This window comes from Staurois parvus, unplaced genomic scaffold (assembly GCF_062004578.1).
Source record: "Staurois parvus isolate SC_StPar_1 unplaced genomic scaffold, SC_StPar_1.0 ptg000015l, whole genome shotgun sequence".
In the NCBI taxonomy this organism is placed as follows: domain Eukaryota; kingdom Metazoa; phylum Chordata; class Amphibia; order Anura; family Ranidae; genus Staurois; species Staurois parvus.
The window spans coordinates 7,552,240-7,576,880 of NW_028317811.1; the positions used below are offsets into that span (position 1 = coordinate 7,552,240).

The 24,641-nt window shown below is 40.3% G+C and overlaps 1 protein-coding gene across 2 annotated transcripts in view; it reads right to left on the bottom strand.

The window, feature by feature from the left end:
- Positions 1-24,641, bottom strand: part of ABHD3 (abhydrolase domain containing 3, phospholipase) — a 98,560-nt gene that overhangs the window by 8,179 nt on the left and 65,740 nt on the right. Inside the window, exons 5-7 of one of the 2 annotated variants that reach the window (XM_089678359.1) lie at positions 19,785-19,897; positions 9,714-9,887; positions 881-929 (exon numbers count right to left, since the gene is read on the bottom strand). In XM_089678359.1, the coding sequence (XP_089534485.1) occupies positions 881-929; positions 9,714-9,887; positions 19,785-19,897 (336 nt within the window). The remainder of the gene's footprint in view (positions 1-880; positions 930-9,713; positions 9,888-19,784; positions 19,898-24,641) is intronic. The other variant, XM_089678365.1, reaches the window with a different exon arrangement.

Here is a 24,641-nt window from a genome sequence, read left to right on the forward strand (position 1 = left end):
ACAGACACTTTAAGCATGTGGTACAAATGCATTTCTATGAATAACTTCAGATTATGAGTCAGAGGATTTTTTTCTTTCTAATTTTGGGTTGATTGGTGCAATGTTAGAATTACTATCTGTGTCCCTAGTGGAGCGATTTATTTTCACATTCTGACCTGCTACCATAGCTAAGAAAGGATGTCACCATTTGACAGTTGTCAGCTTAATAGAAGTTGATGGGAAATCTTCCAATGGAGATGCCTGTTGTAGGGACAGAATTTTTTTAAGTTTCTTGTGTTTTTTTTTTTTTTCCATTCAACCCAGCAGGATGAACAAAAAAAACCTGACAGATCGCTGTACTAATACAAGAAATGTGAGTGCGCTGATCTCCTCCACTGTGCTATTGTGTTCTGAATGGGATAGAGTAGAAAGAATTAAGAACCTCTGTCAGGTTTTGCAGACTTGATATTGTACAGTATTCATGTCTGAGCCATTAAATTCTTTCTAATTGTTTGTGCTACCTATTGATTAAGCCTCTATATGCTGAAAGATCAACTACAATGGCTACTTCATATACAGCATATGATTATTTTGTACAGATGGTGTTTCCTTAATGCTCTCTAGTGAAGACTGGGATCTTATATATATTGTAGCTGTGCTAGTAGGACACTAGACATGACTAGCAGTGTTGCTGCAAAGGATTTAAATGACAGGCACTTTAATATCAGTTGATCCGCAGTATAGCACAGCATGGCATACTGCGGAAAAAATTCACTCCGAGGATCTGTAAAGAATTCACTGAGAGGATATGCTAGGTAGGCGCTTAGATTCAGGTAAATATCTTCATGCTATGTAAGCTGTAATACACAAAAAAAATTAAAAACAACTTTGCTTTGTGTACCTTCATGAGATAATCAATGTCAAATTGCTTTTCCAGTACATGGCGATGCCTGCAATACAAAACACACACATTTTTCATTGTGTATCAGAGACAGATTTACAAAAGGTACAGATATGCCGCTGTAGAACCTCCGGCTGATCTTGGACATGGTCAGTGTGCGTCCAGGTCCAGGGTCAGGATTTCTGCGGAGGTCTGGCTGCACACAATATGACTGCAGCTAATTGGCCAGTTTGTATGCGTCACTAGCAAAGAGTGTTTATGGGTCCAGAGACCTCTGAATGCAGCAAGTTATCGTCCCCCATGTGAATGTAGCCTTATTCATTATTCATGTTCAGCAGCACTGCTAGTGCAGACACACTTTGGGGCTGTCTGGCATTTGAGTGGATATTATGAATATTTATTTATTACAGATACTTATATAGCGCCATCAAATTACGCAGCGCTTTACGTATATATATTGTACATTCACATCAGTCCCTAACCCTCAAGGAGTTTACAATCTAAGGTCCCTCACTCACATTCACACATATTAGGGCCACTTTAGACAGGAGCCAATTAACCTACCATCATGTCCTTGGAGTGTGGGAGGAAATTAGAGTACCCAGTGGAAACCCACGCAGGCACAGGGAGAACATACAAACTCCAGGCAGGTAGTGTCATGGTTGGGATTCGAACCGGTGATTAATTGTACAAATAAATGTAATAAATCAACAAGCCAGAGGAAACACAGCAGGCATAAAATGATAAATTACAGAAACTAAATAATCAAATATCATGGCTTTGAACAAGTAGCAAGTTACAAGTTGAGATACATTTACTATGAGCTTATTTCTTTAGTAATTCTCACTGCTAGCAGCTAGCAATAGTGAAACAGCTATTATATATTTACTTGACTATAAATCAATACATAGCCCAGAGACTGAAGACATCACTACAAGGGTATCACTGCTGTACAATAGGAGCATCAAAAGTTAATTGACCCTTAACTTACTAAACTCTTTGGCTTTTTGGTTCTTTTGTTGTGGCATTTCTAGCAACCTGCCCCCCACCCCTTGAACATCATCTCTCTGCCACCATGGCAGCTCTGTTAACAATGGATCTCTAGTAATGTGAATCCTCCTGTAACATGCTCCCCTAATCTGGCAGCATGGTGTCTGATAACATCATCCTCTGGTAACAATGCCCCCTGATAATATTGCTTTTCTGTAAGGTTAGCTTCTGTTAACGCCTTAAAGCGGAACTTCACTCTCTCAATCAACATTCACTTTTAATCCTTATGCTGCTGGCCTTAGTAAATAGATTGAAAAAATGTTTAAAACAAGTAAAAATGAAATACTTTCCTATTTAGTTAATTTCTTGTTTTCAGGTCCAGGCAAATTATGTCATACATCCCAGGAGTCTTCAGGAGGGGAGGAGGGGTTTTCTCAGCTAAGCACAACCTCCTGCATGCATTCCTGAGCTAAGGGCAGATGGATTCCAGGGCGTACATGCTGCGTGGATCATCTGCCCTTACTCAAGATGGCTACAGCCAGAAATGTTAGGGGGTGTTTTTCAAAATGATTTCTCAGCAAAATAAAACATGGAGACATGGTTGGATGGATGCGTTTGCTTTAAATGCTAGAAATGAATTAGTGTTTTTGGTTTGTGGTGCTCAGATGCAGTGTAGTTCCGCTTTAATCCAAAAAGACGTTCCGAATTCCCAGGGCAAGTTTGCTGTTTTGTACTCTGCACTGGTTTACTTGTTAATACATTTCATACTCCTAATATGCAAAATTATTTTAGGCATGTTTTCTCAGTAGGGCTATAGCAAATAGGCTAGTTACCTTCACTGTGACTTGACCGTAACTGTGGTGAAAATCCACTTTGCAAAGAATATCCAATCTAATGCAAGGAAAATAAAACAGCATTTTATCTGGGCATGATTGGATCATGGAAGTCGGTGAGGCTTCTCCTCATTTACTTGGCTAAGGGAAAATTCACTTGCAAAGTGAACAGTCTATTTGCCTTTAGTTAATCAACTCTATAGTTTTCAATTTTGTTTATATTTAAATAACCAACTTATGAAAATGTAAAGTTTTCATCTTCCTAAACTTTGTCTAATCAAACCATCTACAGTCATGGCCAAAAATATTGGCACCCCTGCATTCCTGTAAAATAATGCACCACTTCATCCAGAAAACTGTTGCAATTACAAATGTTTATTTCTTTTGTTTGTATTGGTATGACGCAAAAAAATAGGAGAAACAAAAAGCCAAATCTAACACATTCATGCAAAGCCTCAAAAATGGACTGGACAAAACTATTGGCACGTCTCAAAATTGTAAGAAATAATCCCATTTCAAGTTTGTTATGCTGCTGTAATTTGTAATAAAACTTACCTGTATCAATTAACAGGTGCTGACAATATAGAAATCACACCGGCAACCAGTTAAAATGGTGAAAAATGTACTCAACCTTTCTGTTGTGTGTCTCTGTGTGCCACATGGAGCATGGAGAAGAAACAATTGTCTGAGGATTTGAAAACAAAAATTGTGGAAAAGCATGGACAATCTCAAGGTTACAAGGCCATCTGCAGAGAACGTAATGTTCCTGTGTCCACTGTGTACAACATTGCCAAGAAGTTTACAGTCCATGTCACTGTAGCTTATCTCCCTTGATGTGGACGAAAGAGAAAACTTGATCAAAGATTGCAAAATAGGATTGTTTGAATGGTAGATAAAGAATCAATCAACTTCCAGACAAACTCAAGCTGACCTTTAGGCACAGGGTACAACTGTGTCAGCTTGCACTATACCTTGCCATCTGAATGAAAAGGGACACTATAATAGGAGATCCAGGAGGACCCCACTGCTGGCACAGAAACAATAAAAAACCAGACTGGAGTTTGCTGAAACTTACCTGAGGAAGCTAAAATCCTTTTGGGAGAATGTGCTGTGGACAGATGAAACGAAATTACAGTTTTTTCGTAAAGCCCATTGTCACGATCGCGGCGTCAGACCCCAGACCTTCTCACCAAACTTGTGACCGAAGGACTAGCCAATCTAAAACCACGATGTGACGTCCGTAACAATCCCACGCCCAGCTGTACCCTGCACAACGATTTTCCAGCTAATGGATACAGATCGATGTACCGACAGCCTGAGCAATTGTTACTGGGTCGGGTTAATTAAGCAACTAACCCTCCACACTGCCACCACCTCCTTTTTGTACAGAGAAAGGGGAAACTTGCGTTATCAGTTATAACACTATAATGATTGAAATAATCGTCTGTATAAAATGGTCCGCAGGTCGGTTATACAAAGGTTTAAACAAACAGTAGCGTCTCTTCAAAGGCAGGGATTCGTAAATTGCAATTAAGAACTATAGAAACAGTTCAACACTTTCAGAAAGAGAGATTTATTACTAAAAAGGTCAAACAGGTGCAATAAAATATTTGCAGAGAAGATTGAACTAATATATATATATAAATATACAGAGAACCATAGCACAGTAAAGAGATATCAGAGAGAGGTGAAAGGGTTAAAGTACTTGCCAAAGTCCTGGGTTAGCAGATCCAAGTCAGAGCAGGAGGGTGCTTTGATCTCTCTATGTTACGATGGAAAAATGGGAGAATTCTTCAACTCTACTTCTCTTACGCTTGACAGCCTGCTTTAAAGTTTCCAAGCAGGGGGTGGTTCTGAGTAACTGACCAATACTCTGTTTAGGGAGGGATCGGCAGGCGGAACCCAAAATTGGAACCAACATATTTCATAATTCATATTCTGGTCTATAACTTCCCAGTTGCACATGCAACAATTTACCCACGGGTATATTATTATGCAGACAAGTTTGAGGATTATCTAGATAGGAATTATGAAATTATATGTTGCACGGTTCACGAGTTCTATGTTTCAGCTCCCCTGATGGTCCGAGATAATTCAAATTACCCATCAAACTGTTCGCCTGCTGCTAGCCAATCTGACTGGATGTCTGGTTTTTAGGTAAGTCTCTCATATTCCAAGATATGAGACATAGTGGCAAAATGGAGTTTAACAGAGTTTATCTGATTCTGTCACCTCCACTGGGTTAGGCTCATCATGCCAGCATTTCTTTCAACTTCTGGGAAGGCTCGTTATCTGTTTTACGAGGTGTGAAACTACACAGGCACGTTGGTCAGTGAGGCTCCAGTTCTCTTGGGAACTCTGGCCTTATCATGGCCTAGATGAGAGGCTACACTTTCACAGACCACTCGGCACCAAACTAGGGATGCCTTGCCCTGCCAGAGACCCATACACAGTACACACACACTGGCCACAGGTCTCCTCTCAGTGAGAAGGAGGGGTGGAAAGATGAGGGGAGAAAATGGAGATGCCTAACAAAATGGTTGAACCGCGTCCAGCTCTGATGCGCACGTTTGCAACACCCATCATTCTACTGTTTTCAGAAAAAGCAATGAGGCCTTTAAAGAAAAGAATAAAGTCCTACAACCAAACATGGTGGAGGTTTACTGATGTTTTAAGCTAGCTTTGCGCTTTGCTGCTTCAGGCACTGGATGTCTTGACTGTATGCATGGCATTCTGAAATTTGAAGACTACTAAAGAATTCTGGTGTACAATGTAGGGCCCAGAGTCAGAATTGGGTCTCCGTCAGAGGTCATGGGTCTTACAGCAGGATAATGACCCAAAGCACACGTCAAAAAGCACCAAGAAATGGCTTAAGATAAAGTGATGGAGAGTACTGAACTGGCCAGCAATTAATCCAGATCTCAATCCCATAGAGCACCTGTGGAGAGATCTCAAAACAGCAGTTGAGAAAAGAAACCCTTCCAATCTGAGAGACCTGGAGCAGATGGTAAAAGAAGAGTGGTCCAAAATTTCAGTAGAAAAATAGTTGATGGTTACAGGAAGCGATTGATTTCAGTTATTTTTTCCAAGGGGTGTGCTACCAAATATTAAATTGAGGGTGCCACTAATTTTGTCCTGTCCATTTTTGGAGTTTTGGGTGGAATGTGTCAGATTTGGCTTTTGGTTTGCCCACTTTTTTGTGTCATACCAATACAAACAAAAGAAATGAACATGACAATGCCTAAACATTTGTCATTTCAACACTTTTCTGGGCAAAGTCGTGCATTATCTGACAGAAATGCAGGGTGCCAATATTTTTGGCCATGACTGTATCTGTATTTAAAAAAAAAAAATTAAAACCAGTTAATCAATTTGGCCATTTGGTACACACAGCATGGGAATATGCTGCCCCTGCTAGACATGCATGGGTGCCATTGATTATAAATGGCACCCCAAACTATGAGGTTTGGTGCGGCACAATTTTTGAAACTTGCGCATGGTGTACTATTTGCGAGTTCCCATGTGTTTGGAAAGCTACTGAAACTAATGAGTGAACTACTGCAAAGTCAGTGGATGGGGATGTAAACATGTCACAGGTGCAGTTCTTTCCATGGAGGTGTGGAAAAAATTATCCCCTCTGTCATGTTTGGGGGCAGTAATGCTTGCTGAACACGACCCATTAAACTACAATGCACACGGTTGCAGTGCAGTGATGCAGGTTCCAATGGTGCAAGGTTTTAGGGGTTAAAACAGGAGGTAAAAAGGCGTTTTTTTAAGTTCCTTCTGATAAGTGACCCACTGCTGATTGTTCTTCCAAGGGCAAGTTAGTGTAAACCAGCCCTTAAAGCAGCCATTTTTTCCATGAAACCCTGGGGTTCCTCCAGAGGTTGCTAGGTGTGCCTTGAGCTGGGGCTGATTGCCTTTTCATTTGATATTTCTTGCAAAGTTACAGGGGCAAAGGCACTTGGCAGAGTCAGCGGCATGACACCAATGAACTTTTTAGCAGTTTGTAAGAGTGCCATTCTGGCCATCACCTCCAAAGGGTATTCTTCCCACTGACCACCAAAGTAAGGTGCATTTTTCCCACTGACCCCCAATGAATTGGATTTAACAGGTGTACCCTGAGACCTGAAAATTATTTCAAGGGTTCTTTAGGGTAAAAAGATTGAGAATGCCTGCCTTTAATTGTAATTATGGGCAAAATGAAAACCGATATGTATATGACACAATCTGTCACTAGTGTTAACATATCATTCTTTCCTTTGTTGAAGTCCCCTGTAACATAATTTTAATAGCTGTTGATTCTGCCAGTAGATCCATTATTTTTCCCCTTCCTTTAACATAAATATAACATTGTTTATTCTGCAGTAAAATTTTACAGCAGCGTTGTCACCCTGTGGACAAATGGGCATGTACATTATATACACTGCTCAAAAAAATGAAAAGGAACACTTTGAAAACACATCAGATCTCAATGGGAAAAAATATCCTGCTGGATATCTATACTGATATAGACTGGGTAATGTGTTAGGAACATAAGGATGCCCCAACATTTGATGGAAATGAAAATGATCAAACTACAGGGACTGAATTCAAAGACACCCCGGAAATCAAAGTGAAAAAATGATGCAGCAGGCTAGTCCATTTTGCTGAAATTTCATTGCAGCAACTCAAATGGTACTCAGTAATTTGTAAGGCCCCCACGTGCTTGTATGCATGCCTGACAACGTGCTCCTAATTAGACGACAGATGATATCCTGGGGTATTTCCTCCCAGATCTGGACCAGAGCATCACTGAGCACCTGGACAGTCTGAGGTGCAACCTGACGGTGTCAGATGGACCGAAATATGATATTCCAGAGGTGTTCTATTGGATTTAGGTCAGGCGAGCGTGGGGGCCATTCACTGTTATTAATTCCTTCATCCTTCAGGAACTGCCTGCATACTTTTGCCGCATTGAGCCGGGCATTGTTGTGCACCAGGAGGAACCCAGGACCCATTGCACCAGCGTAGGGTCTGACAATGGGTCCAAGGATTTCATCCTGATACCTAATGGCAGTCAGGATGCCATTGTCTAACCTGTAGAGGTCTGTGCATCCGTCCATGGATATGCCTCCCCAGACCATCATTGACCCACCACCAAAATGGTCATGCTGAACACTGTTACAGGTAGCATAACATTTTCCATGGCTTCTCCAGACCCTTTCACGTCTGTCACATGTGCTCAGGGTGAACCTGCTCTCATCTGAGAAAAGCACAGGTGTCAGGGCAGGAGCCGAGGAACGGACAGGCAGGCCTAAGAATGTAACGCACTGGCTGACGACAACCACCACCCACAGACCGAAGTCCCTCAGGGCGCGGAGTCTAAGTCCCAGGCTGCCCTTCACCAGGGCCCCTGATGGTGGGGATGGACTTGACGCAGCCAGGAACCAGGTCGCGGCCCCCGAGACATCTCAGCTACGGTAATGGCCGCCGCCAATGGCGTGTAGCTGGTGGAAGAGACAAAAGAGTAGTCAGACAGGCCGGGGTCAACAACAACAGGACAAAACAGTACAGGACAGCAGACGAGAATCACAGGTCACGAGCCGGGTTCAGCAACAGAGGGTCAGATCAAAGGAGAATACAAAGAATTGTCAAGTCACAAGCCGAATCAGAATACCAGGAGAGTCATGAGAGTCAGAACAGAGTAATAGTAACAACAAGACACAAGACACAAGTGCAAAGAGCATGTGCGGGCCACAGGCTTATATGTCATCAGCCACGCCCCTCTGGGGGGTGGACCTCAGAGACCTGAAGGCATAAAAAGGATTCCCACCATGCACAGCAGAATCCAAGATGGACGCCAGCACATGGAGTACATAACCTCAGGGAAAAGGTAGGACCTTGACAACAGGGCACCAGTGGCGGACCTGCCAATTCTGGTGTTCAATGGAAAATGCCAATTAAGCTCTATGGTGCCATGCAGTGAGCACGGGGCCCACTAGAGGACGTTGGGCCCTCAGGCCACCCTCATGAAGTCTGTTTTTGATTGTTTGGTCAGAGACATTCACACCAGTGGCCTACTGGAGGTCATTTCGTAGGGCTCTGGCAGTGCTCATCCTGTTCCTCCTTGCACAAAGGAGCAGATACCAGTCCTGATGATGGGTTAAGGACCTTCTACAGCCCTGTCCAGCTCTCCTAGAGTAACTGCCTCTCTCCTGGAATCTCCTCCATGATCTTCAGACTGTACTGGGAGAAACAGCAAACCTTCTGGCAATGGCATGTATTGATGTGCCATCCTGGAGGAGTTGGACTGCCTGTGCAACCTCTGTAGAGTCCAGGTATCGCCTCATGCTACCAGTAGTGATACTGCCCTAGCCAAATGCAAAACTAGTGAAAAACTGTCAGAAAAGATGAGTAGGGGAAAAAATGTCAGTGGTCTCCACCTGTAAAACCATTCCTGTTTTCGGGGTCGTCTCAATGTTGCCCATCTAGTGCAACTGATGTTAATTTAATTAACACCAAAGCAGCTGAAACTTATAAACAACCCCTTCTGCTTTTTAATTGACCAGATCAATATCCTGGGAGTTTAATTGACTTGCTGCTATATTCTGATTAAAAAGTGTTCCTTTATTTTTTTGAGCAGTGTATAAATATAATATTGCACACCAAAATGCTAAATAATATTTAATAAGCCTATCAGTCATATCAGAAATTCACTCAACACTCTGTAGCGCACTGTCTCCCATCACCAAGCTGTAGTAAGGAGGGTGCTCGGCCTACAGTGGTACCATTTACAAATCCATTGTCCAAAACACCAAATGTAAAAGAAGCATAAATACGAGTTTACTGTAATCCCATGAAAAACATTTTTTTCAGATACACACAAATCTCCTTTATTAAGATGATGAGACACAGCAGCAAAGTTGTTGCTTTGTCTCATCAGCTTGATAAAGAAGACCTGTGTGTCTCTACAATGTCGGTTGCTATGTCATTGCCGACATGGACACATTTATTTATCCAAAGCTCACCTCATAATGGATGCTTGTAGGCACGTAGTTAAATAGTAATTAAAGAGTATCCAGTTAATCGGTTTCTCGAGGGTGATTGCAGATTCAAAGACTTCCCAACCAGCAGAGAATACAGCTGCTCCCTGGAGTGGGGTCTGACGACCAGCTTTACCCAAGTAATTCAGCAGTAGCATTCTATTAAGAAGTAAGAAAAATATTTTGACGAAGTGTCACTCTATCTTAATGTGGCATTTCAGGTATAGGTGGCAGTTAAAGGAGTCTTGGAGACGTCTGTTAGAGTGGTTAAAAGACAGGAGCACAAGGTACTAGTTGCAATAGTAGAACTGAAAGCAGAGGTTTTAAAAGCTTGAGTAAGTAGACTGCCATGGTAAATGTCAAAACAGTAATCAGGCTAGCATGGTTCATGATATAAGAAGAGATATAGGAGCAGGAGGGCAAGCAAACAACCTTGCCCCCAGTCTTAATAAGAACAGGTTTGTCTAAAGCTGTGGCCATACATGGATCGAAATTCATCAGGTTCAGCAGAGACTGATCTATGTATGGGCAGGCTGATTATACCCAAGTGGATTCATCGATTGACTTGGGTACAACAAGCCTATCGGATTTTTTTTACATGCAATTACTGCCAGCGGCTATAGCCACTAGCACTAATCACCGGCCCACCGGCAGAACACAAGAGCACAGTCAGTGTTGTTTGGGGAAGGCATTCCCCAAACAACACTGACTGTGTTGATTGGGAAACCGAGAGATTTTCTTTCCTTCCACCCAACTGATGCATCTATGGGCTGCTTCGGCAAGCTCCTCTTATTAAAGCAGATTCTGTAGGAACCATTAAAGGAGTAAAGCCCTTTTGGCTGTACTTCTCCTGTGGATCACAGGAGTGCAGTTCATTCTGCACTCCTGTGACCCGTTTTCAGCTGACAGTAGGCTGAATCCGCGGTTGGCTGACGTCACTCAGCCGGTCCAGGCTGGGGAAGATCCGGACTTTAAAGTTGGGATCTACCCCAGAGTCTGGAGAGGCACCTGGTTCAGCCTCTCAGAGATCTGCTGAGAGCCTGAGTCACCTGCTCCCGGTCCAGGCTGGGGAAAGATCCAGACTTTAAAGTTGGGATCTACCCTAGAGTCTGGAGAGGCACCTGGCTCAGCCTCTCAAAGATCTGCTGAGAGCCTGAGTCACCTGCTCCCTCCCCTTCTACAGTTAGTGCTCCAGTTAACACGGGAGGTGGGGCAGAGCAGACAGCAAACAGTCCCCACTCTTTGCTCACAGTGGCGGTACAAACTCAGAGATCAGTCATGTGATTGCTGAGTTCTCACACTTAGTGCAGGCAGGGGGCAGATGCAGCATTGAACCAATGCTGCATCCACCTAGGCAAGTATAATTTAAAAAAAAAAAAACAACAAAAAAAAAAAAAAACAAAAACAAAAAACAAAAAAAAAAACAAAACTCCATACTTCTTTTTTAAGGACTGTTCAAATCAACAACAGGTAAAAGGTACAGTAGATGAAACACACTCTGGCAAAGACTAACAAGTATTAAGAAATAGTCAAAGGTTAGGTAGTAGGAAAGACACTGGCTTAAAGTGGCATAAAATATAAAATCAAAAATATATATTTTAATATATTGCAGCTTAACAATGCTTAGAAGTGGTTGCTGTACTTTTTTTTCTAATTTAGGCTTTTTTTCCTTTATTTTAACCTAGTGATCCATTCAAGTGTTTTATTTTTCAAATTTTCTTTGACAGATCAAGCTGTCCATCAAAAATGGCAGCTAGAGTGTTGAGACAACCCATTGTACACTGACATGGGTGAGTGATGAATGATAAGATTGTATTCTATTATGTAAAACCTTTTTCCCATATGGGACAAAAAAAACTGCTGCTGTAACTGTTTAAAAAGTGTTAGCTGGAGTTTGGCTTCAATTTGTCAGTCAAGTCCATCGAAATATGTAAATGCATTTTAAGCTGACCTATTCTATTACAGTGGTTCTCAACCTGTGGAACCTCAAGACTCACATTTGTCTTTGGTCATTAAGTCATGTCCCAAAAATAATTTAATTTCCGAAACATTATCATTTTCTTCTACAAAACAACTTGTGCAGTATTCTACAATGTATATGCAGTAAACAAACAGTAAATAACAGTAAACAATGGCTTTCTTCCAAAATGGATAGTGCAGTAATCACTAGTAAAAATGAAAGTTTTAAACACCTAATAAAATAAATGGTAATTGAAACATATGAAATTAATTAGAACTAATGAGAAAACTGGGGATGCTTCTTGCTCTTGATAAGTGACTCAAAGTCTGGGGTGATGGTAGACAAAGCAACTCTGAGGTCATGTTCAATGTACATTCAATGTTCATTGTGTTCTGGCTCGCCGCAATAATACAAATGTTAAGGCCGGCCGTAGTTGTGGTCTAGGCGGTCTTAATATTTATGTTTTTATTAAGCTATGTTGTCAGGGCACCGGATGTTTTATTGGGGCATTAGAGAGGCCTGAGGGGCATTTGCACCATGGCCCAGTCCGCCCCTGATCGTGACCCACTTTTGGGTCGTGACCTATTACTTGAGAAACACGGCTCTATTACATTTTCAAATGAATGTTCATACAAACAGAAATTCTGAATGCATTCAATGATGAATGCCATTCGAAAGTACATTCAAATTTTGTTTGCTTTTAGCATTCAGTTTCGGAATGAAAGGACTTTGCTGAATGAACACCACATTCACTGTCAGAACATCATTTATTCAAGAACAATTTTCCATCTTGCTCCTTTGAATTTTCTCATCACTGTATCAAAAACAAACACTGATTTGACCCCACTTACGATAAGAAAATAAATAGAATGTTCTTAAAAGGAAAAACATTTTTCAACAACATTCTACTAGTGTATGGCCACCTTAAGACTACTCTCTCCCCAGATTGACGATGCTGCTGTCCACAGGTGTCTCTGTTGCACCTCCAGCAGAGTGGAGACACCATAGGACAGAAGTGTGTTTGGCTAAGTTCAGACTTGTGTCTAAACCGCTGCGCCTCTGAAAAGTTGGATCAGAGCCATTTGACAGGCAGTGAGAAGGGGATGCGATGCTTCCACACCGCTTGCTTTAACTCCATATTGCCACCCACTTTAATGGGTCACATTTGCCAGGCAGTAAGACAAGAAGGACATTTTCTGCAGAAAGCAAGAAGCAACTCATCACAACCGAAATATGTAAACACCTCCCTCTGCTGCCTTTTCAACTAAAGAAGAGGCAGTTGGGGGGGTTGCCAAAAATTCGGTCAAACTGTGTGTTTTTATTGCAACCCCCCAGAAACCACAAGCTTACTGGCCAGGTCACCAGGTGATAGTAAAAAAAAAAAGCCTAAAAAAAGAAAACAAATACAGCAACCACATTTAAAATGTTTGGTTTGGGGCTTAAGGATGGCTTCACACTGCCCAGCTGTGCTTTTGTTAAAGCACAGCTAACCCGTGGATTTTGTGAGAGTTAGCCTTGCTTTCCCATAGACTTCTAGAGGGCCTTCGGTCAGGATGTGATTTCAAAAAGTGCACCAAAACTCCTGCATGCTCATCTTTGGTGCTCTTTCTGAAACTGCACCAAAATCACAGGACCTCATAAAAGTCAATGGGAAAACGCAGCTAACCAGCACGAAACCCGAATGTTAGCTGCACTTTGCAAAGTGCGGTGGGTCCACACCGGGGAAGTGTGAACCCACCCTAATACAACTTAGCAAGTCATACAAAAAATGCAACATGCTTGGTCTGCATCCGTCCAATTGCCGAGTTGTAAAAAAGAGATGTAAGCACTGCTGAAGAGTAGAGCACTGTATAGTAGGGTAAAGTGAACACCAAGAACCCGGTACAATGAGAAACCTCATCTTTGCTCTAATTACTGCTGAGATCATCTCTCATCCTTCATAGATACTGGTATGAAATTGATCTTTTTATGAACATTCATGGGGAATTTTACATTAACACTTTTACTCTGATTACTGGCAATGGAGTTCTGCACCAATGCATAGTTCACATACAATGACCCTGACCTGTCTCACCTGATTTGTCTATGCCAAACTATTTTTAGTTGTTATTACATACTGTGGTACCTGAGGAATTCCATAACAGACTGCACAAAGGACCGTAGGACTAGTTTTTTTTCCAATATGACCCAAATCTGTCTGCATATAATAAACACAAGGTGACATCAACATTCACACACAATGTACATCCTTATTCTATCTTTTAACCTGTAAGAAGCTGAGAGATCCGAAGCAAATTATCCGAAAATGTGTCTACTTAAAGTGGTTGTAAAGGCTCAAGGTTTTTCACCTTCATGCATTCTATGCATGAAGGTAAAAAACCTTCTGTGTGCAGCAGTCCCCCACAGCTTCCCCCCCCCTAATACTTACCCGAGCCCCATCGTGATCCAGCTATGTGCACAAGAGTCTTGGCTCTCCACGGGCTCTCCCTCCTCATTGGCTGAGACAGCAGCAGGAGTCATTAGCTCCCGCTGCTGTCAATCACAGCCAGTAAGCCAATGAGAAGAGAGAGGGGAGAGGCTGAGCCACAGCACTGTGTGTGAATGAACATGCAGAACAGCGGCTCGGGATCAAGCCTGCTTGGGTGCCCCCAGAACAAGCAACTTGGGGGGAGCCAGGAGCACCAGCAGGGGACCTGAGAAAAGGAGGATCGTGGCTTCTCTGTGCAAAACCACTGCACAGAACAGGTATGTTTGTTTGTTTTTTTTGTAATTACCTTTAATATATCACTTTAAAGTATCTATGATCAAAATGTTAATGTCATTACATTCATTTCCACATTTTGTTATAATTATTTCTAGCCTATTCCTACAAATCTGAATGACCTTAAAGTTTTGTAAACTTACTTTGTGAAGATCCCCCACATTTACTTCCTTGGGTTCTGTGACACATATTCACTATGTCCCGTGAGTAGCACTGCTGGATCACACATTTCACAGAGCCTGCCTTCTGAACTACAGAGTTGCTAAGAGATGTTTCAGGAGGCGGAGTCAGTACAGGAATCACTACTTGCAGGCAGCAAGGTACCATGGGATATGTAGTTCTTAGAAATTTAAAGTAAACAGCAGAAAGAAGCTGCAAAACATGCAGGGAATCAAGCTGTGGAAAGAGCTGGCCAGCAGACAGGCACAACTCACAACACAAAAGGAGGGTTTTCAAGTCTGCTTATATTGGATTATCAAAAATTATGATTTTTTTGGGGGGTATTGCTATTATAATGCTGATGTTATAAAATGAAAATGTATGTTGTGTCTATACTGTAGATTTCCTTTAAAAGAGAAGTATGAGTTAAATAAAAAAAAATCCTTTACACTCACCTAGGTTGATGCAGCATCAATCAAATGCTGCATCTGTTCCCCCTGGCTCTTAGACTGAGAACTGAGCAATCAAAGACCGCTGATCGCTCAGTTTTCAGTGTTACATGAGCACAGAGCTGGTGACTGTCATTCTCTGACTCTCTGCTCTGCCCCTCCAGTGCTCACTGGAGTGCTGGGATGTGTAGGACTTTATCTGAAAATGTGTTAACAGCAGTTCAGAATGAACTGCACTCCTGTGATCCCCAGGAGATGTATAGCCTTAAGAGCTTTGGCTATACTTCTCCTTTAAGTAACCCACACTAATAAAATATTGGTTGGTTAGTACAGGTATTGTTTACTAGTTAGGCCTCATGCACACTGGGCTTAAATATATTGCTTTTACAGGCCTTTGGCTTTTTTTCAGCCTGTAAAAGCACCTCCAATGTAAGCCTAGGTGTTCACGCACACCTAGGTGTATTAGAAGAGGAGTGTTTACAGGATGAAAAAGATCACCAAAGGCACACTCAGGAAAGGAGCTGGAGAGCAGAAAAATGCTGAATGCACCTAAACGTGTGCAGACGAGTGTTAATACATTCCAGTGGCCAGAATAAATTAATATTCTGGCCAATTGAATGCATTAATTCTTCAATGCTTGAAGTGTCTAAACGTGCTTAAACGCATCTAAACAACTGCCAGAATGTCTACCAGGAGCTCTGGCATTCTGAGGGGCTAAACAGATGCCCTCCAATAAACTTTTCAGGAAATGATTAGGTTTGATGATATTTCATACTAGGCTATTATACTGGAAGGAGGTCTTTAGATGAGTAATCACATAAAAGGACATGAGATACATTTTCTCCTCAGCCCTACTGAAAGTGTTTGATAATTATATAATCACATATAATTGCTGCGGATACATACATTTTATGTGGCATAAGTACTTTTAAGTATGGTAACTTATAATTATATAATTACAATTTTTTAAAGACATTACTGAAAATGCTGAACTAACCATTTCACTGCCAAAGCTTTTTTTTTTATAAATTTTTCGCACACATGTTAAGGTCTCTTTCACATGGCTGGCTGCATGTGGCTGCCAGATTCCTGTAAAAAGTATCAGCATATTCTTGCTGCTGGAATGACCAGCAGCCACTTCTGTTCGTATGTAGCTGCATACAAACTGGATGCAGATCACTCGGTCATTCCAGCAGCAAGAATATGCTGATTCGTGCTGCAGGAATCCAGCAGCTGTATGTAACCGGTCATGGGACGAAGGCCTGAAACACACTTTTTAGACCTGAAAACTACCTAACATCTTAACCAATTATGCGTTTACTACATATATAGGCCCTGTAGAATAAAATGGCGGTAGTTGCAATTTTTTTTTTTCGTTGTACAATATATGTGTAACTGTCTAACAAATGCATATTTCCAGTAAATATTATGCTACAATGAATTAATTACCAATATAATTCCTAACTATTTGGTGAGATATAATAGATGAGGTTGTGTTGTGTAAATAGATACCAGCTTTTCAAGATTAAAAAAATTGTGCACATCCGTGAAATAGCAAAATACTACGATACGCAAAATGGTCCGTAGGCGACAATTTAAAAACCTTTGGAGCTAGAATTATTGCTTGTACTTCAACTTTTGCATCGATACCTAACATTCATGGCCCATGAATGTTTACATACACGTACTAAGCACGCATTTGCACGTGCGCAGGAACAAAATGCTTTTAACGTTTGTTTTGTTGTTGCTTTTATTTATTTGATTAGAATTCACATTTTTACTCTTTTTTTCCATTTATTATTACTGCTATTACTGCCATCACAAGCCCCCCATGTGCATTGGCAGGTGACAGGTTCACTTTATTTTAAAAATCAGAGGTCTATTGTACCCCCTAATGTCTCCCCTTCCCTCCACTCCAGCCAATCAAGCACAGGAGAGAGAGAAAGTGACTCTCACTAGTGGAGACAGAGAGCAATAAAGGGTTCTAACTCTTTTTCATACTATATCTAAAACTAAAAACAGTTTTGGCTTTGTATACATTTTATATAATGCATTCCAACAATTTAACAAGGAGGTACAGAATTCTACCTGAACCATTGTTTGTATCAAAGAAAAAGATATTTATTAATTTGAAAAGCTCTAATTCATCATCATCAGTCTGTACAGCAAATTTGATTTATTTGTCAAAACTGACCAGTGTCTAAAAACAAACTCAATCCTTGGTGTGAGCAAAGAAGCTGAATTTTAAATAATGCCCTCTATCTATACATGAAATGGTGCCATTTATAAAAACAGCAGCAAAGTAAAGTGCAGGTATAGTCCCCGCAACCAGCAAGCTTCCAGATAAAGTGTGGGGTAAGTGTGAAAACTACAAACACATTGAGTTTTCTTCCACGATTTTTATACTTGAATTCTATTGTGTTTGTTCTTAGAGCAATTTCACAGTATGGGTTTAATAGTAACAACTACAAAAACCAAAACCAATTTTTCCAAAGCACTACAAGAATAGCTTGTCAAAATTGAATAGTGTAAATGGGTTCTTACAAGTCATAAAAGTCACTTGAATTTACTTATTACAATCTGTGCCCACTGCATAGTGTTAATGGAGCAGATCTCTTGCCATTATAATCAATGACAGATCTGCATAAATGCTCAGGCTTATGAAAACATAAAATGCTATTCAAGTAATGAAAGTGAGAAATTGTTTCACTTTTTCTTTATCGAATTCCATTGTGATTCACTGATGCCAGAATCTAGACGGCTCCTCACATGTGTTCTGGGAAGGTTTATTTCCTAAAGCCTTCACTGATGCCAGAATCTAGACGGCTCCTCACATGTGTTCTGGGAAGGTTTATTTCCTAAAGCCTTCACTGATGCCAAAATCTAGACGGCTCCTCACATGTGTTCTGGGAAGGTTTATTTCCTAAAACCTTCACTGATGCCAGAATCTAGACGGCTCCTCACATGTGTTCTGGGAAGGTTTATTTCCTAAAGCCTTCACTGATGCCAGAATCTAGACGGCTCCTCACATGTGTTCTGGGAAGGTTTATTTCCTAAAGCCTTCACTGATGCCAGAATCTAGACGGCTCCTCACATGTGTTATGGGAAGGTTTATTTCCTAAAGCCTTCACTGATGCCAGAATCTAGACGGCTCCTCACATGTGTCCTGGGAAGGTTTATTTCCTAAAGCCTTCACTGATGCCAGAATCTAGACAGCTCCTCACATGTGTCCTGGGAAGGTTTACTTCCTAAAGCCTTCACTGATACCAGAATCTAGACAGCTGCTCACATGTAAGAAAATCTCCGGCACTCAGAGACCTAGATCTGGAACAGGTGGATAAATCGACTTCCGTAGAACCCGTCCACCAAGGGATCAAAGGTTGTGCAGCCCTTATGTAAGGCTTGGGAAGCCTGAACAACACTGCAAATAAGAACAAAAGAAAGCGCACCAACCTTGCGCATTACCTTAGCAATACAAAGATTTTATTAAAATAAGATGTATACTCACAAACGTAGCAGTATAAAAAGCATAGTATCCAAGAGTGGATCACAGGAAATTAAGTAGCGTGCAAACCCCACAGACAGGGAGATTCTCATGAAAGGCTGACGTGTTTTAAAGGGAGATCCCTTCTTCCTCAGAGCATCTTTGTATTGCTTAGGTAATGCTCAAGGTTGGTGCACTTTCTTTTGTTCTAATTTGCAGCTCCTCACGTGTTCTGGGAAGGTTTATTTCCTAAATCCTTCACTGATGCCAGAATCCAGACAGTTCCTCACATGTGTTCTGGGAAGGTTTATTTCCTAAAGCCTTAGTTGTGTAACTCTCCTCTATATGTAATTGGTATGTTTTGGAATGTCTAATTCACAAAGAGGTAAGCAGAATGGGTCCCTAGATCACAAGATTGCCAATAATATTAAAAAAAATAAAGCTCTGACCAGGTAGGATTTAAAGGTAAAATTTTAATATAGTGTATTTTAAGACCTTAGTTTCAATAGTGTCCATACACCTAAATATATGGTTACTGACTCTGGCAGAGGCTGTACTGCACTACTAAATTCTATAAACCATGTTAACTCTTAATCGTTCCTATAATTATATGCGGATATATTAATTTGCACTGTGGATACAAGTATTGAGGAGCACTGGGAATTAAGCTTGCTATGGGAATTATGGTTTTCTAATGGAGACAATTGTACTGCTCATCTTCTATTTTTATTTGGCCACTAGAGTATAAAGCACAGACACTACCTGAAGCAAGATAGTAATATTATTAAAGTAGAAAGTCTCAAGGGCAAGTTCTAATGCAGTTTAAAGGCTCATTGATGTGGCTGAACCTTTTATTCTAGCTGGGAACTCCAAACATGCAAGACCTGAACTATAAATGCAAAGGAACAAAAACTTAACCACATAATTCCATTATCAAGCATTGCTTAAGCGCAGTGGATATACATAAAATGCACATATCCCAAGGGTCCCTGTTTTAAATAGACATCATAGTTTTCCAGCACCAAAAAGAGTGTGAAATTTTGTAAAATGGAGTTTAAACCTGAAATATGAATTTCAGGGACTGGCACAGTTGGATCGGTGCATACAGTACATATCCTGATTTGTGCTTACAGCATAGTGAAAGGTAAAAAATATATTATTTTAGAGTAGGTAAGATGCCTCTGAACATTTACAATATTCTGTTTTATGTCTTGCTGACAAAACTGAGTTTCAAAACTCTTACCCTCCCATGGAAACACCAGCTGCCATCATTGGAGCATCAGGGTACATTGTGTGCACATGCCGAATGACCGTCTCCAAATCTTCAGTGTTGGCAGCACAATATGTCCTTGGTGTCTGCGAGGATTAAACAAAGCAGTATGAGATGGTGTAATTAACCTTGTACAACCACCATTTAAACTGACATTATACAGTATGTGCTTTGTACAACAGCTCCCCAGTACCTATTATAAAGTGAAACTCAATATTTTTTTTTTGTAAAAGATGATGTTACCTGTCTATGTTTTATTATGTGGATAAAGCGGTTTCAGTAAGTGACATGGCCACTGAAACCCCTTCTATTCTCCCCTCTTCTTCATTCACTTTCATTACACAGTAGGCATACTATAAGCTTGGTGGGAAACAGCTGTGGTTCTGACTACAGCTGTTGTAAAGGACTGTCATGCTGATAAGGATGGAGAGAGGACATTTTTAGCACACAGGAAGAGGTCTCTTCCAAAAAAAGCCACAGAAACCATTTAGGATTGTGAAACAGGATGTGCAACTGAGCTCTGAAGTCTAACCTGACTTGTATTAGCAGTGGACCATGGTGCTATTCTGCTTTAGGTTCTACCCCCCTCCCAGGTTATAAAATTGTTTCAAATTAAAATATTATGTACCCCCAAACATGAAATGTTAACGCAGAACTACATTTTCTATTTTAAGTAATTTTTTGCTACATATTTGGAAAAAATGTGCATGCATGCAAACCTTCAAATACATCTCCTTTGCTTTTTTCAGCAGCTGAATATTTGTTGTGCAGGTACTGCAGGAAGATTCTGTAATCTACGACCTTCGGGTTCAGTTTTACTCACAGGAAGTCCTCAGAGGTCATAGTCTTTTTACCCTCCTTTTCCAGAGTATGTTAAAGCCTTCTGACATATTACGGTGGAGTCTGCAAATACTCACCTCTCCAGCATTGCAAAGTCTATTGCTGCCAGCACCTACATCTTCTGTTCAGCTTCTTGGTGTCTTCAGCCATCTTGATAGGCCAGCACAGAATGAAATACCTGTGCATGGAAATTCATTCATTCTTATATTGTAAAGCACTGAGCAAACTGTTGGCTCTATATAAATCCTGTATAATAATAATTCATTCTGGCACAGAGCTGTGCATGTAGTGTGTGATGTGGTTTTCCTGGCAGTCTGCAGCTAGGGAGAAATAGTATATTTCCATCTTAAAGGATATGTGCACATTTCCTTTAAGCCCCTTTACCCTTACCCCCTGACCTAACTGAACCCACCCTCTCCCTCCAATCAGGAGCATGTAACGCTCCTGTTCCCTGATAGCTGCTGGTACCATTCCAGCATCCTGGTTTTGGTTGAGCTGCATTCAACCTGTCTGGCTGTCCACCTGCAGCCTCTGGTGGACACAGCCTCTGGTTGGTGTTCAAACCTGTTTTAAGCCTGCCAAGTCCAAGTGTCATGCTTGTGATAGTGCTTGCAGCATGTGCTTTAAGCTTGCCGTATTTCTGCTCTGTTCCTGTACCTTAACCTTTATCTTCACCCGAGCCCTGCACTGACAGTTAGTTTGAATTCCCTTGTAGACGACCTTGGATCAGATTTTGACTACACTCAGAATTCAGCCTGCCTTTGACCACGGATTTGACCCTGACTACTCTTTGAACACTGCCTGCCCTGAACATGGACTATCACTAGACCACTCTGCCTGCTTGCCAGCCACAAGTACCAGTTTGCTGTGCTTAGTTCGTACCTGTCCCAGGGTGGTAGTCAGGCACTATGGCATTGTATAAAAGACCTGGGGGCATCTGAGTACCAGTAGGCCTGCTTGCCTTATGGGAAAGGGGGCTACTATAGATGGACACAACAGTCAGATATAGTGTCTGACAACCAATGCTAGCGTGACACCTCCTCAGGTACAAAAGTTAAAGTGATTGTAAAGTCTTCTTTAAAAATAAATAAATAAACATCTTATACTTACCTGCTATGTGCAATGGAATTGTATAGAGCAGCCCAGAACCTCCTTCCCCACCAGCACTCCTGAAGCCTCCTCTTTTTTATGTGTTCCAATAGCATGCCATTTTTTGGTTCTGTGTTTATGAACTGTTTAAGTTCTAATTTCTGATAATTGGATGCCGTTAATACAAGTAATGATAACCTTTAGTGTACTCATTTTTTTCCTCAACATATTTCCTAATATTTACATAGAGGCCAAGCTGTTCAACACAAATGACAGAGGATGAGACAAACTATAGGGCTGCATGAAAACAGGTGTGTCCAAATGATCCCATCTATGCTGGATCTTACTGCCAGTAGCTGGCAGAAAAATCCAGCATAGAAATGATTGTCTGGTGTGTATTTTGGTGCATTTATGCACTTATGGAGTTTAGAAGTGTATGCATGTAAATTAATTCCATACCTAGAATATGCATTTGTTCTAGCCACTAGAATGAAATTATGCACATACTCAAGCGATTATTCAAGTATATTTGTAAATTATGCCAGTACGCTTCTCTCTGAACGCAGATTGAGGGCATTTTTTAATGTCCATAGACACTGCTCTAAAATATGTATCTAAATGCCACAATGTGCATGGACACTGTGGTGTTGATTTATTAAAACTGGAGAGATCAAAATCTGGTGCAGCTCTGCAAAGAAACCAATCAGCTTCTAGTTTTTTTGTGTCAAAGCTTAATAGAACAAGCTGAAGTTAGAATCTGATTGGCTGCCATGAACAGCTGCACCAGATTTTACACCTCAAATGCTGGTCGCAAATGCATTGTGTTTGCCTGCACCAGCCCACACCATACCGCATGGTACAAAGTACTATGCGATGCAGTTGCCGTGCATTTAAAAAAAGTAGCGCATGCACTACTTTTAGCGCAGTGAGGTGCGATTTCATCCCGTTCAAATGAATGGGCATGAAATCGCACCACATAAACCCACATATGAATAGCACAGTATGTTACTGTGCCATTCATATCAGGGCATAGTGTGAACCGGCCCTAATAGTGGGTTTTTCAGCCCATGTGCATGTGGCCTCACCTTGGCACAAGTGCTTTATAATAGCCACATTTTATTTACAAGGCTTAAATCTTATCTTTTATGTTGTTATAGATTGTCTCAAGACTTGCCACTACAAAAGCATATCAATGTGGATATCATTTGAATAAAACGTGAAAAAAATTACTGAATACTAACATTATCAGTGTTCAATACATTTTGCGCAACAGTCTCCATAACCTTTAGCTGCAAGCACCAAGGCACCTTTATCACAATATATAACAATGTGTATATTTGTGGAATTTCAATTGGATAGATGGACACATTTCACTAATTTATGTAGTTTGATGTTTTGTTGTTTATTTGTGGTAACATATACATATTTTGTGGCTATACTGTATATACACAATATTTAAAGAAAATACACCTATTGTGGGAAATATAGACATGGCTGATCATCTATTTATATACAAATTTTTATATATTGTGATATAAGCACTACACAATTTATTAAATACTACATTACATGCAATTATTCAGTACAGTCACCAGAATACATTTTCCATGATTTTCCCTGAAGAATTAACATCACTTTATTGAATGAGGCTGGAACGTTTAGAAGACATTATCCCATATTTTTGTATATTTTTAACACCATACTGATATTAATGGTACTTTACTGACTGTTACTGTGCAAGAAATTTGCAAAGGAAGAAGGAAGTCTAAATTTAATAAGGAATTAACACCTCGGATCACTAAACAGAGGGCCCACGCTTAACATACCAAGATATTTAAAGCTGATTATACCAGATCTGCACATACTGTGGATTTATTTAATTAATGGCCCGGAGCTCTGTTAATAATGATTTTGCACCACTTGTTACAAAAGCGCATTGTTGTTATTTCTAAAGCAACAGAGAACAAATTGTTCTCACTGAACTCTCTGAAAGGATCTGAAAAGCACTCGTCAGATTTAAGAGTTTCTCCAGCAATAATGGAACGTGGTGCTAATTTTTTTGGTATGTCACAACTAGTTAAATTGAACCTAGTATTCGATCTACACAGTATTTCAAGTTAAAGTAGTTGTAAAGTTTTTTTACCTTGATGCATTCTCTGCATTAAGGTAAAAAACTTTTCATAATTAGTGCCCCACCCCCCCAAATACTTGCCTCCTCACAGGGCTGTGCCAAGCTGTGTGTGTCTGTATCTCAATAGATGCATACACCCATATGGAAGATAAAAACATTTGAAATATATTTAAAAATTATTCTTCCCAAATATATTGCCATATATTTGAAATGCTACAATTTTGGCCATATTCAATATATTTCAAAATTTATTTCAAACAATATATATATATACTGCATGTTGAAATGTGTTTTTATTATAAAATATATGAAAAATATTTTTTAAAATACATTTCAAATATACTATATGTCTTTAAAAATACAAATCTACATTTTTGGAATGCATTTACAAATATATGTAAAAATATATGTTAAAATGTATTTTTTATTATGTTAAAAAAAATCTGAAGAATATATTTAAAAAATATATATTTAAAAAAATATATTTATTTTAAATATATTCTTCAGATTTTTTTGCAATAATGGCAATATATTTGGGAAGAATATTTTAAAAAAATATTTCAAATATATTTTTCTTCCATGTGGGCAGACTGACTCAGGATTAAGCCCGCATGTGTTTCACCATAGAAAGCGGCTTCTTATGATGGTACATGGAGAAAAGGAGGAGTCCAGAAGAGGAGGGTTAGGGTCGCTCTGTGCAAAAGCATTGCACAGAGCAAGTAAGTATAACGTATGTTATTTAAAAAGAAAAAAGAAAAACACTTTAAAAT